Source organism: Coregonus lavaretus (genome assembly GCF_964263955.1).
Source record: "Coregonus lavaretus genome assembly, chromosome: 23".
In the NCBI taxonomy this organism is placed as follows: Eukaryota; Metazoa; Chordata; class Actinopteri; order Salmoniformes; family Salmonidae; genus Coregonus; species Coregonus lavaretus.
This window is the reverse complement of record NC_140010.1, coordinates 4,457,983-4,472,804: the sequence shown is the minus strand read 5'-3', so window position 1 is coordinate 4,472,804 and position 14,822 is coordinate 4,457,983. Positions and strand designations below refer to the sequence as shown.

General features: G+C 42.0%; 2 protein-coding genes across 6 annotated transcripts in view; one reads left to right on the top strand and one right to left on the bottom strand.

Moving 5' to 3' along the window:
• The first annotated feature begins 4,369 nt into the window (after nt 1–4,369).
• LOC311150628 (Krueppel-like factor 4) lies at nt 4,370–6,880 on the top strand. 2 transcript variants are annotated; one of them, XM_084188117.1, is made up of 3 exons: nt 4,370–4,769; nt 4,892–5,879; nt 6,055–6,880. In XM_084188117.1, exons 1-3 carry the CDS (start codon nt 4,701–4,703, stop codon nt 6,228–6,230), a joined length of 1,233 nt encoding a protein of 410 aa, XP_084044243.1. In that variant the 5' UTR covers nt 4,370–4,700; the 3' UTR covers nt 6,231–6,880. The 2 variants fall into 2 exon arrangements, with proteins under 2 accessions (XP_084044243.1, XP_084044244.1); XM_084188118.1 differs by having other exon boundaries at nt 4,389–4,626.
• A 1,269-nt stretch (nt 6,881–8,149) lies between these two features.
• The window catches only part of LOC311150626 (epidermal growth factor receptor substrate 15-like 1), a 45,778-nt gene continuing 39,105 nt past the window's right edge, over nt 8,150–14,822 (bottom strand). The window contains exons 22-23 of one of the 4 annotated variants that reach the window (XM_084188113.1): nt 12,682–12,836; nt 8,150–10,202 (exon numbers count right to left, since the gene is read on the bottom strand). In XM_084188113.1, coding sequence (XP_084044239.1) covers nt 10,065–10,202; nt 12,682–12,836 — 293 coding nt within the window. In that variant the 3' untranslated portion in view covers nt 8,150–10,064. Of the gene's footprint in view, nt 12,837–14,822 lie in introns of all 4 variants that reach the window. The other 3 variants (XM_084188114.1, XM_084188112.1, XM_084188115.1) reach the window with 3 other exon arrangements.

Below are 14,822 nucleotides of genomic sequence, written 5' to 3'. Positions count from 1 at the left end.
GTGGGCCAGAATTCCTCTACAGCGAAGCGAGAGACTGATCAAGAACTACAGGAAGCGTTTGGTTGCGGTCATTGCAGCTAAAGGTGGCACAACCAGTTATTGAGTGTAAGGGGGCAATTACTTATTCACACAGGGGCATTGGGTGTTGCATACAGTGCCTTGCAAAAGTATTCATCCCCCTTGGCGTTTTTTTCCTATTTTATTGCAATACAACCTGTAATTAAATTGATTTTTATTTGAATTTAATGTAATGGACATACACAAAATAGTCCACATTGGTGAAGTGAAATGAAAAAAATAACTTGTTTCAAAAAATTCTAAAAGATAAATAACGGAAAAGTGAGAATCTGTGAGAATTGAGAATCTGTGGTATGACTTAAAGATTGTTGTACACCAGCGGAACCCATCCAACTTGAAGGAGCTGGAGCAGTTCTACCTTGAAGAATGGGCAAAAATCCCAGTGGCTAGATGTGCCAAGCTTATAGAGACATACCCCAAGAGACTTGCAGCTGTAATTGCTGCAAAAGGTGTCTCTACAAAGTATTGCCTTTAGGGCGGTGAATAGTAATGCACGCTCAAGTTTTCTGTTTTTTTTTGTCTTATTTCTTGTTTGTTTCACAATAAAAAATATTTTGCATCTTCAAAGTGGTAGGCATGTTGTGTAAATCAAATGATACAAACCCCAAAAAAATCCAGTTTAATTCCAGGTTGTGAGGCAACAAAATAGGAAAAATGCCAAGGGTGGGTGAATACTTTCGCAAGCCACTGTAACTTTGTTTATGAAATACATTAAATAAGTATGTAATTGTTGTGTTATTTGTTCACTCAGGTTCCCTTTATCTAATATTAGGTTTTGATTGAAGATCTGATAACATTCAGTATTACATTCATATTAAAAATCCTATTTATTAAATGTTCCATGTTGTCTATATTAAAGGGCACTTTGTTTAATATAACAGGCTTATTTGTGCACAACTTCTACTTAAAATATCAAAGGGACACAAAAGGCATTCATTTTTCACACACAGCTAACATTCTGTCCATGGCTGCTCGGCTGGAATTAGCAGGTAGACAACATGACATGAGGAATGTGTCAGTCATCGGCCTGGAGAGTGAACCTCTTCAGTATGACAAATATGACGACGATGCTATCAATTTACCACACAGATAAGGAATGAGTTACAATGACTTTGACATTAAGGGTTGCCCTATTTCCCGGGGCAAATGACCTGACAAGTCACGGTAGTTGAGCATGCTCTGTTGTTGCACCATTGGGCAGGTGATTTATTTTTTTACTAATAACAACCAAATTATATATTTCCAGTAGTCTGGTCTTTCAGGTTCCTCCCCTGTGTGTAGGTAAAAATAACTAATTTAGAGTTTAGTGTGTGAACCAGTATGTCAGACTTCTGTATTTCATAATTCTAGTACATAGTTGTGAAATTGTATTTTGCATTGCCCAATAGTCACACTATTGTGTAAATCTTTAATTCAAGGAAAACCGGCTTTTTGGGCGCTCCTCATTCTGTGGCGTTATTACTCATCAACAATGTGAATGTCACTCAAAACATCATTTCCAATTTGGTTCCTTTTCTGCAGACGTGCGCTCAAAGTGGGTTATAAACTAATAACTCCTACAGATTCAAGCCAATCAAACTCGATTCACTCGAGTGGCCTTTAATTGCCTATGTGAATGACAACCTCGTCTGCTCATTTGATCTAGCAGCATGGTCCACGTAGTCATCCTTTTATTAATGAATTATACCTCATCCCTTTATTAACTAATTATACCTCATCCCTTTATTAATAAATTATACCTCATCCCTTTATTTATTAATTATACCTCAAAGATGCAACTAAAAAATGAAGTGAAGAAAACTGTCTAAAACAAGCTTCAGTGGAGAAGCACTGTTGAGGACGCCTTTTGCTCCATCAGGACTTTTTGAATTTAGCATTTAAGTCATTTGGGTCAAGTATCACTCTGTCTGGACAAAGTCGAGTTCCTCACACTCTCGTTAGCTACAAGCGCAGAGAGCCATTTCCCTAGTGCACCATACCGCTCTGGTCAAAAGTAGTGCACTATGTAGGGAATAGGGTGGCAATTGGGACGGAGATGTCTGATTCACACTCTGAGAGAAAGTGGTCCGACAGCAGAACACTCTCACTGGTGACTGGTCGGGAGAAGTGGTGGTGTGAGGGTTAGGGCCACGGTCAGGTGGTCACACACACACACACACACACACACACACTTCCCCTTCTTTTCCAGGACTACTGAAACTCTGTAGGCTGACACATCTTCCACAGAACAGAACACAGCCTCCAGCAAAAAACGTACTCCTGGAGTCCCCTTTGACCTCCTGGCAAGCAGTAAAGCTGTTCAGAGCAATTGTATAATACCTGAGCACATTTCTATACATTATAATGCTTGAATTAAGTCTATAATGTAAATGTTATCAATGGATTTTTGGTAGTCTTACTCCCAGAATGAGTTCAATCCCAGATGGCAACCCTATCAGTTTAGGGAACTGGTAACATCAAAGCTTCACTTTATGTTGAACTTATACCTGTGTAGTTACATTGTAATAACAACATTATACCTGTGTAGTAACATTGTAATAACAACATTATTACAAAGTAATTAGAGATTGCAATGACAGTTAGCCCAAACATGTACAATCAATGGGTAGGCTATGTGTCAGTTAGATCTAACTGATTATTTCTGAGATAACATTATGATTATGTAATCATGTTCATCATGAGGCTATAACGTAAGCTAGATACAAATTTAGATTTGGCATTTTATTTGCTACAATAATGTGATGGTGTGTGTCACAATAACAAGATATCAGAGCTAAGAATGAGTGATAAGAATGGCCATTGCAATAGTACGACCCAATAGACTAGTCTATTGCTCTTAAAAGCAGAATATGCTAGTCTTCGTTTCTTCTTGGTGTCAGACTTCTGGTTACAAAACACAGGGAAATAAAACAACTTACCTGGTAAGGTAAGGTAAGGTAAGGTAAGGTTTATTTTATTTTTATTTTGTTCACCTTTATTTAACCAGGTAAGCCAGTTGAGAACAAGTTCTCATTTACAACTGCGACCTGGCCAAGATAAAGCAAAGTGAGCTAGGTGAGGCAAGGCAAGGTAAGGCAAGGTAAGGTAAGGCAAGGTAAGGTAAGGTGGGTAAGGTAAGGTAAGGCAAGGCAAGGCAAGGCAAGGCAAGGCAAGGCAAGGCAAGGCAAGGCAAGGTAAGGTAAGGTAAGGTAAGGTAAGGTAAGGTAAGGTAAGGTAAGGTAAGGTAAGGTAAGGTAAGGTAAGGTAAGGTGGGTAAGGTAAGGTAAGGTAAGGTAAGGTAAGGTAAGATAAGGTAAGGTAAGGTAAGGTAAGGTAAGGTAGGGCAAACGTAATCAACCCCATCAACATTCTGACCACTGATTCCAACCACCACTTGTTATTTAAACCTGAATAGGATCACTCATAGGGGAGTTAGATAAAAAAAGTGGTTATCCCACTGTAAAGTGGTTATCCCACTGGCTATAGGGTGAACGCACCAATTTGTGAGTCGCTCTGGCTAAGAGCGTCTGCTAAATGACGTTAATGTGCCCTTGAGCAAGGCACTTAACCCTAATTGCTCCTGTAAGTCGCTCTGGTTAAGAGCGTCTGCTAAATGACTAAAATGTAATGTAAAATGTAGATCACGTTAACATCACATGTGTTTAAAAGCCGTTAAAATCTGTGAAAACAGCTGTGAAAACAGTTTCAGATGATCCAAGCTCCTGATATAGTTGCATTTAGACAAGCATGCTGAGAGGGGACAATAGTCTCCTAGTACTAGCCATAAGGGTTAAACAGGTTTAAATGAAATTAGCTCACATTGTCTGAGCATGGAAACTTTCAATAGGCCTACAATAAATTTGATTTAAACATTTGTAACATGTAGTAAGATAACTCATGGAACAGCATTACACACATTTTCAAAATATTTATCTCTAGGCTATCCCAAACCCTATTTTAAATATTTGTTTAATGGTGACTCAAGGTTCAGTGTAAATTGTGAGTTGAATTTTGATTTAAATTATTGACAAAGTATAACCAAAATTGTAAGAAATTAAACGGGCTTAAGTTAATCAAACATGTTACCTATTTTATTTTTCTCAGCTGTAACTTCATTCCTTTTGCCACATTATGTATGTGTAATGATTGCATTTGTATGTTTTCGACAAGTATGTGCCATGGCGTAACATGCTTGCAAGTATTTACCAACTTTCAGCCCCCCCCCCCCCCCCCCCCCCCCCAACAAGTGGGTTGGTCTATGAATCGCTCGCGTCATTCTTTGTGGAGGGAGGATCCCCAGTACTTTATAGGCTCGTCTGAGCAGCGGAGTGGAGAGAGACAGAGAGAGACAGAGAGAGACAGAGCGCAGTAACCTAGCTCACCGGAGGACCGCTTTATATACCGGAGCTAAATTTACCATCATCCTGAACGCATTTCCTCGCTGGCGCACAATTGGTCCAGCTTCTCGGCTACCATATTTATAAGTTTGGACGACCTTCTACTGCTTGCTGGCGTCTTTGAAGCGCACCTTTCGAACAGTTCGATAGAAAGCACTTATTCTGGTGCAAGGTGAGCTCAAAAGGGCACTCATTCACTGAATCAACTTTGACAAGAAATAAATAAGCATTTACTGTATCTTTAAAATGGCTTTATCCGATGTGATTTTGCCACCCATCTCGACATTCGCAAACCAAACCAAAAGTTTAGAAGACGTAAGTACAGACCTCAAACTTGTATGATCAGTTTTGTGTTTCGGTATAGCCGTCTGTTGCAGATTCACCTCTGTGTGTATTGTGTCATATATCTAATGCCTTTTTCCTATTGGTTATTGCAGAGGTGGAAAAGTGACATGGACAAACCGATGTCTTCCAGCTGCTCAATGCTTGATATGGTACAGAACATGGACTGTCGGAGCATCGAAAGGAAGGACGACGAAGATCTGAGCAACTACTTAGATCTGGATTTCATTCTGGCCAACACCACTGGATCAGACAGCATGGCTACCGCTGCACTGGGAGCAGGTGTAGCCTTGTATAACATGCCCTCAGCGGATCATCCAGGCAACCTGTTCACCACCGGGAGCCCGATGCCATCCTACCCGTCCAGCGAGCATAACACCCCGCCTCCCCCCTACAGCACCAGCCTGATGGCGGAGCTTCTCAGGTCGGAGGGAGAGAACAACTACGGGGTCGGTTTTACGCGTAATACCTCCAGCATCCAAGGAAGGTTTTATGTAAACTCTGCACTGTTTCCCATCAGACAGGACATTATTGATAACATCAAAGTGGAGCCGTCCATGGACGGTTATGGACCCGTTATGGGCATGGTCCCCCAGAGCTGTCCTAAAATAAAGCAAGAGGGCAACGTGTCGTGCATGATGTCCTTTGAGCAGCCGAGAGTAGCCGTCTCTCCGCGGGCAGCCAGCAACATGACGCCGCCGCACAGCCCCAACGACCAGGGGAGCTCCGAGTGCCACCAGCAGGCACCGATGTGTCACTCCATGAGCTTCCCACAGAACTACCACTCCTCGGCTGCGTACACACACCACCACCCCGGGGCGCCTCCAGCCGCCCAGATGCAGCTTGGACCATACCAAGGCGCTCACCAGTTCGGCATGTACGAGGAGGGACTGCAGCCGAACACACAGAGGGTTCTGCTGACGCCCCCGTCCTCTCCGCTGGAACTGCTGGAGCCCAAGCCCAAGAGAGGTCGCCGCACCTGGCCGCGGAAGCGCACGGCTATGCACACCTGCACATTCGCTGGGTGCGGAAAGACTTACACCAAGAGTTCACATCTGAAGGCGCATCACAGAACGCACACGGGTAAGGAATATATATGTTATTGTTGTTTTTGATGAATTACGCAATATTATGTCTAACCTTACGCATATATGCTATTACACAGCCATATTATTGGTGAATACATATAGTTGCTTGACTGTTGATGTTATCCCAATGAGAGCTAATGCTGACGTTTCTCTTTTCTTTGTCTCTGCAGGTGAAAAGCCATACCATTGCAGTTGGGAAGGTTGCGGCTGGAAATTCGCTCGCTCCGACGAACTGACCCGGCATTTCCGCAAACACACCGGTCACCGGCCCTTCCAGTGCCACCTGTGCGAGCGCGCCTTCTCCCGCTCCGACCACCTCGCGCTTCACATGAAGAGACACATGTGAATGTGATGTACACGACTTGGACTGATGGTGGGTTATTATTAAGGGGTGACCGTCAGCCCTATTTTGTTTAACTGTCTTTTGTTTTTAATTTAAAATGTTTTACATGCCAAAGAAAAAAAAAGAAAAAAAAAAGTATATTATTTTCTAGTAATGTAGCTGGTACTACCTTGGTTGTTGTAATATTAAACCTGTAGAAACGCTTGGTAGGGTGTTTGGTTGTATGTGGGGCTGGCCCTGTACTTCTTTATCCTTGGAAAAACTGGAGTGCTGTGTTTGACATAAAAGTGCCTTTTCTATTGTTCTGTCTGTGAGCTACTGTAAAAACTGTCCACAGCAGAACTACAAGGCCACCCAAATAAGACACGTTTACTTAGTCTGCTATGAGTGAAATACAATGTTTTGTTATTGAAACTGCCTCAATTATTTGAATGGCCCAAATACTGTTGCTTACCTTACCCTCAACTGTTTTGTTTTCGTGGAAATCTTTTGGATGAAATTGTATGTGTTGGGTGCAAAAAGACGGGTCCAGACTCATTGTACACTAACCAAGGCTAGATGTCTTGTGTATCCTTATTTTTGACTGAAGTCTATATTAATTTTATACTGTAAATGGTGTATTTATTGTAAATATTAAAATACATTGAAATATATTCTTGATTTTTGTATTTCATTCTTGATTTATATTTCGATATGTGCAATGATGCATTTAGCCGCATAGTCACCAAAGATCTTCCTTATTTTGAGAAAGTTGTTGAGACATTATACTAGTTTAGTAAACCACATCCATCCCTGAATATGGGCTTTATATTTAGACTGTAGATGGAGGCAGTAGGACAGACCTAAGATCATACAGACAATCTATCACACAGCCCATTAGAATATAGACGTATGCACACTGCTACTCTATACACCCCCTCTCAACCTCAAAGACTTGGTTCAACTGAAACTGTGTTTTCCAGCTGTTACTCTGACTAGGCCAGTCTTTTGCGGTTTCAGCCTATAAATACAAACATATTTCCATAATTACAGGCTGGCTGGGCTAGGGAGATGTCTGGAAGGGACAGGGGGCACAGCAGTCCCAAATGACACTTTCTTTATTCCCTTATTTAGTGTACTACTTTTGTTATTTTATGGAATAGGGTGCAATTTGGGACGCACCTCTTTTATGGCTAAATTATACACGGACATCAAAAAGGTCCTTTACATTCAACTGAAATGATACACACTCCTTCAAAAACCTTTTAGCTGAGCTGCTAACTGATCACACCTCCCATTATAAGTGGCACTACTCTGTCGCTGAAGGAGACACATGTAGGACAGGTGGGAGCAGAGAGCTGCACTTTGTATCTCTCTCTCAATATCTCTGCATTTAGGTACATTGCATTGACTATTGGTCCATTTGAGAGGATTTGACCATTTGCAGAGGAAAAAAGGCCCTTCATAGATTTCAGTTCAATCTGCCAACATCTTGTTAGAATACATCAAGTAAAAAAAAAAAAAAAAAAAGTAGTAAAAACCTGGCTAAAAATAACTCATTGAGTAGTGAAATGCAAATCTAACATTCTCATTTCACTTTTCTGTTCTTGTGAAAGTAACTTTTACTTCAGAGAGAGAGGGGAGCGAGAGGGGGAAAGAGGGGGAAAGAGAGAGAGAGATGAGAGAGAGGGGAAAGAGAGAGAGAGAGGGGGATAGAGAGGAGAGAGATGAGAGAGCGAGAGGGGGAAAGAGAGGGAGAGAGAGATGAGAGAAAGGGGGAAGAGAGAGGGGGAAAGAGAAAGAGAGAGGGAGAAGGAGAGAGGGGGAGAGAGAGATGAGAGAGAGGGAAAGAGAGAGATGAGAGAGAAAGAGAGGGAAAGAGAGAGGAGAGAGAAAAGAGAGAGTGTGTTTCTCTTTGAAACAAGACACCAACCATTTCCTGGTATGTTACACGATGTTTTATTTATATTCAAAGATATACACAGGATGACAATTACTTTAAGAAAAATCCCCAACCTTGAAGGAATATTTATAATCATATATACTGTTACACATGAAATTAGCCATTTTGGTTGTGGATAAGACAGAGTACATTACTTCTTAATGCATCTCGGTGTGACCAATACAATACACCTTCAGGTCAACACTGGAGAATGAGTTTCAGCACAGAGTTCTTTGAATATACACACACTGTGTTTGCATCCCAAATGGCACCCTATTCCCTACGTAGTGCACTACTTTTGACCAGGGCCCCTAGGGAACAGGGTGCAATTTGAGACAACATTAAGAGTTAATTGAATAAACACACATTGTATGTGCCAAAATAGTCTTCTGAAAATGAATTAAATAATATAAAAAGAAAATAGTCATTCTAATGCCCTAGTTGAATAAATCCATAACGGATTACACTTCAAAAATCAGCCTACTGAAGGCATTATAGAGTTTAGCGTTAAGAAATAACAACGGAAATACAATCAATCTAAATGTTGACAGTGAGAGGTGAGAGATCAACCCCCCCCCCCATATCCTTTAAGGCAGAATAGTTTTTGAACGTGTCATTCTTCTGTTGGGATGTAAGGGAATACAGTAGCGAACCCAGAGACAAGCAAACAACAAAACAATGTCTTTCCATAATCTAGAGATTTCCTCACCAAAAAATAGATTTTCACCAGAAATCAGGAACACAAGCACACTCACTGACAGAGAAAGAGTATGCTAAGTTTAGACTTTTAATATGAATGTTTCTAAGCAGTTATTAAAGGGTGTATTATACAGCTATAACAGTGTATGTACAGACACTTCATAAACCACAAGTGCATGATCTTTCCCTATATAAATAATTAAAATTAAATAAAAAAAATGTTAAAATCTTTGATGTTTCCTCACAACAAACGATGAAGCAATGCAAAGGGAAGCATCCAGAGTCTCCCCACAGAATAACTACGGGGACTGCTAGAGTTAGACCACTGGCCGTAGCCAATCAGAGTTAAGTCACTCTTGATTTAGGCTGTGGTCAGTCAAGCTTAAGTCGGACTAAAGTCAGGCTAAAGTGGAGCTGAGCTGTGGTTGATTATAGTTGTGATGTGGCTGACTAGAGGGCCATTGAGGCTGATGACAAAGAGGTTAAAGAGAGGTTTTGGTAGGTTAGAGTCTTCATAAAGTCTGGCTTCAGTGGTGCTGGATCGGTAGCGGGGCTGCCATCCCATCTGTACATATTAGGCCCAATCCCAAATTGACCCCTAAACCCAACACCCTAAGCACTTGTGGAGATCGGAGAGGATTTGATTGGTATAAGCAACATGGGGAAACTTCCACCTAGCCTATCAGAGAGCAGGGTGGAGCTATTACCAGATTACTTACACCTGTCAGATCCTCTCAGATCTCCGCAAGTGCATAGGGCGTAGGCGTTTAGGGGACGATTTGGGCCACTGTCTAGAGGGACTGCTGTCAGAACGCCACAGAGCTGTATCGGTAGAAGGGCTGCTGTCAGAACGTCACAGAAGTTGTAGTTGTTGGGGGTGTACTCCAGTTTTGTATTGGGGGAGTACAAGAGTTATAGTCTAGCTGTATTGAGGTCTGTAGACAACGCTGTTCTCCGGCTGTAGTCAGACGGTAGTATTTGGGCTGTTGAGGAGCTGTTGCTAGTAGTGCAGCTGTATGCGGGCTGTACTGTTTGATGTCAGTCAGCAGCATTGTTTTATTCAGCTTTGTAACAGGACTGTGGTCAGGTGGTGTGTGTTGTTGCGAGTGTGTAACAGGGTTGTGGTTATTGTCGCGCGTTTGTAACAGGGTTGTGGTTATTGTTGCGAGTGTGTAACAGGGTTGTGGTTATTGTTTGCGAGTCTGTGACAGGTTTTTTTAGTTTTCATCCTTGCTGAGGGCGATGGCCAGTTCCAGGTCCTCCTGTTCCTGTAGGCGGAGTCTCCTCAGCCTCTCTTGTTCCTCCCGCTCGCTCTCCCTCGTCGCCCACGCCAGCTGCTCTGATTCACTTCCAAACTACAGGAAGGTAAAGGGGACACGTCACACGCTGGATACAAGGGGAGAGATGCACACAGACACACAGACCTAAAGCCTGCATATGTCAAAAGGGTCTCGTACTCAACTTTTACATTTGGGAGACAATAGTGAGCGTTAAAAACATTTGCGATCAAATGATGGTGTTTGAACCGAGAAGTTGGAATTTGAGTAGTCATGAGTTCCAACTGTGGTAAAAACAGTTCATGGTGATTTATCGAATTAGTGGTGATTGATAAATATTGAATTCTTTAAATCAGTGAGAAAAAATAAAATAAAAATAAAGATTGCTGGTGCTACCAACTGTAACATGCCTCCATTTTCTATTCAGTGTGTCAAGCCACCTGATAAAAGAGGTCAATAGTAATCACCAAATCAGAGTGCTCGTCCAGTCAGAGAATGGAATGTAGAAAGGTTCTTCGCATGCAAAGAATTACATTTGGAAAAATCACACCCATCTCTAGTAATCTTACCTTGACACTTTCCAATCCTGGGAGAAAAACACATTACATACAAATGATAAAAAATAACAAGCACCTCTGCAGATTACGCAGATCAGATCACAAACAGACACTTCACAACACGTTGGCACCAGGACCTAGGTAAACAGCATCAACAAATGGTAGTACAATGCAACAACAAACGCAACAGAAAATGCAAAGCTGCCATGCCAGCAGCAGATCTACCAGATAGTATGGGAGACTAAAGAGAGAGATTCTGACAAGACTACTTACTGTACGTCTCCTAAGTGACAGAGAGTCACACGGTATAATATGCGAGCAGAACACTGACTGAGGGAGTGAGAGATGCCACAGAACTATTATAGCATAGATGATTGTCATTTGTGTTGTGTTGAACTAAGAACACTCAACCATGTTCTAGACACGTTTTTTTTAAAAGTTTGTTTAGCCAGATGTCAGAGACGGCACAGGAAGTGCCAGCGACCAGCCTCCAATGCCATGATGGTGCAGTAGGGGAGAGACAAGCAAGGTTGGGGTCAATTCCAATTCAATTCCAGTCAATTCCAATTCAATTCCAGTCAATTCCGAAAAGTAAAACAACTTCCAATTCCAAATCCTAGCTTTCCTCATTGAAAAGCATTGGAGAGGATTGGAATTTCAGTGTACTTCAGTGAATTGTCTGGAATTGAAACGGAATTGAGCCCAACCCTGGAGACTAGAGGAGCATGGACTGCTAATGCAAAGAATATGAAGACTGTATCCTGATGTCTGGTGAGCTTTCTCAAGAGGTTTGTTCGTCAACACTACAGTACAGGTGATCTGTAATAATATGAAAATAAATATTGGGTGAAATGCTCCTTTTGCATCCATATCCCAGGTGGGGGTGGAAGGTCCTATTTATAGGGGCAGTACTCAGTGACATCACTTCCTGATGGTCTGTCTTACATAGGGAAAACCCGCAGAAGCCTTAAGACACGGATCTGTGAGCACCGCAGCAATATACGGACAGGTGAGACAGAAAATCTGGTTGCTGTTCATTTTGTACAAGCTGGACATCCTATTATCAATCAATCAAATTGTATTTATAAAGCCATTTTTACATCAGCAGATGTTACAAAGTGCTATACAGAAACCCAGCCTAAAACCCCAAACAGCAAGCAATGCAGTTCTCTGAGATACATTGGAATAGAAATGGTCAAGATGTCACGCAGGGGAGGGGACATTGAGAGGAAACTTCTTCAAAAAGGGAATCTTTCTGGATCCACAGGCTCAACACACCGTCTCCTCTTGGCGAGGAGTTTGACTTGAAACCGTTTTTATAGTTTCAATATGGCCAAATTGTATTTTCTTTTAAACGATAATTGAACATCGTATGAATATTGTATGTATATTACTGTAAATATTGATTGCATTCCTTGTGTATGATCATATATGTTGATACATTGAATGTTAATATTGTGTTACCTATGTTATACATTTTTTACCTCCTGTTTCAGGAAGTGATGTCACTGAGTACTGCCCCTATAAATAGGACCTTCCACCCCCACCTGGGATATGGACGCCTGATGAAGACCTGAGGGTGGAAACGTTATTATAAATAAACATCACCTGGGAGTATGAGAAGCAGTGTGCCGTGTTTTCCTTTCTGTTTTTCATGAATTTACCTACAGCTCCAGCACCTGAGGAAAAGACCTAGATGTGCCTCTGTTCTTCAGCTTTTGTAAAATGCTCCTTTATAATACACATGGTTTGAGCACCTACAATCATAAAAACGACCCTGAAAAGCTATTCCAAGTGAATTGTTACAAATAATCTATTGGATGGTGAAACGTTGCATAGCAACAGCTACTCCAGCTCGAGGTGCTAGAATGAGGCGCAGAAGAGAAATGAAAGAACTTGTGTTCCGCTCTAGATGTTCTGAGATGGCCACTACAAGCAGAAAGCAGAAAGCAGCAGTGGCTGGGACTGGACAGTAGGAGAACCATTGAGCTCAAACTTACAGAACCAAACCCTCTAGAAGTAGCTTTGCTGGAGACACGCGGAAGAGCAAAAGGATCTTTTATGCTGCTAAATGCGTCTCCAAAGGTGTTTTGAATTTGGAACGGGTCCCTTGGTTTTTCCAAAGCAGCAGCACCTCCACCACCCAACCCAAGTCCTAAGAGAGAACCATAAATATAGGAATGTTGTTGTGCAGTCCCATGAAAGAGATGTTCGCCCCCTTTCTGATATTTCTCTATTTTTGCATATTTTTGATACTGAGTGATAATCAGATCTTTAACCAAAACCTAATATTTTATAAAGGGAATCTGAGTTTACAAATAATTATTTATTTAATTAATTAACAAAAGTTATGCAACACCCAGTTCTGCATGGAAGAGTGGGTCAAAATACCTCCACGGCGACGTGCGAGACTGATCAACAACTACAGGAAGCGTTTGGTTATTGAGTGAAAGGGGGCAATTACTTTTCCCACACATGGGCATTGGGTGTTGCATAACTTTGTTTATGAAACAAGTGTGTAATTGTTGTGTTATTTGTTCACTCAGGTTCCCTTTATCTAATATCTGGTTTTGGTTGAAGATCTGATAACATTCAGTATGAAAAAAATATGCAAAAGTAGAGAAAAGTAGGAAGGGCGCAAATACTTTTTCACAGCACTGTGATTCTTGAATTTGTTTAAAGAGTACAGTACTTAGAATGACATAACAGTCTCACATTAGTTCCAGGCTACCGTTTAAAACTTTGTGACAATAATGTATTCGTTACAAGCACTACACAAACAGTATTTGGTGGAATTTAATTGATTGACTGACGTTACAAAATTAGGTCGTGTCTCGTTATATACAGAAAACCCCGGCATCAAAAGGTGTGTACATTTAAATGGCCCAACTACATTGAGCCACATTAGGAGAAGTACATGTTGCAGTGTGTTATGAAAGTAGCAGTAGCAGGAAGAAGCCCAGAGCTGCCTGTGTGACACACTGAGACCACTGGTTGTGTGTGACACACTGAGACCACTGGTTGTGTGTAACACACTGAGACACTGGTTGTGTGTAACACACTGAGACACTGGTTGTGTGTGACACACTGAGACACTGGTTGTGTGTGACACACTGAGACACTGGTTGTGTGTGACACACAGAGACACTGGTTGTGTGTAACACACAGAGACACTGGTTGTGTGTGACACACTGAGACACTGGTTGTGTGTGACACACAGAGACACTGGTTGTGTGTGACACACAGAGACACTGGTTGTGTGTGACACACAGAGACACTGGTTGTGTGTAACACACTGAGACCACTGGTTGTGTGTGACACACTGAGACACTGGTTGTGTGTGACACACAGAGACACTGGTTGTGTGTGACACACAGAGACACTGGTTGTGTGTAACACACAGAGACACTGGTTGTGTGTGACACACTGAGACACTGGTTGTGTGTGACACACTGAGACCACTGGTTGTGTGTAACACACAGAGACACTGGTTGTGTGTGACACACTGAGACCACTGGTATTAGGGCAGTATGCATTGTGGAAGTAGCACTGGTTACATGAGGTATTAACCACAACGTAGTGAGGAAACACACTGAGGATCTGCCTGCTGTGCGTCTCAAATGGCACCCTATTTACTATAAAGTGCACTACGTATGGGAATACAAAAGTAGTGCACTACATAGGGAATAGGGAGGTGCCATTTTGGACACCGACTGACTTGAAAAAAGCTGTAGAGAAAACACCATCACGTTCTCTGTGGCTTGTATTAGCAGGGCTGTAGAGAAAACACCATCACTTTCTCTGTGGCTTGTATTAGCAGGGCTGTAGAGAAAACACCATCACTTTCTCTGTGGCTTGTATTAGCAGGGCTGTAGAGAAAACACCATCACTTTCTCTGTGCTCTGTGGCTTGTATTAGCAGGACTGTAGAGAAAACACCATCACTTTATCTGTGGCTTGTATTAGCAGGGCTGTAGAGAAAACACCATCACTTTCCAATTGTGCACCGCCCCATGGGTCTCCCGGTCGCGGCCGGCTACGACAGAGCCTGGATTCGAACCAGGATCTCTAGTGGCACAGCTAGCACTGCGATGCAGTGCCTTAGACCACTGTGCCACTCGGGAGGCCTAATAAAGAGCTTC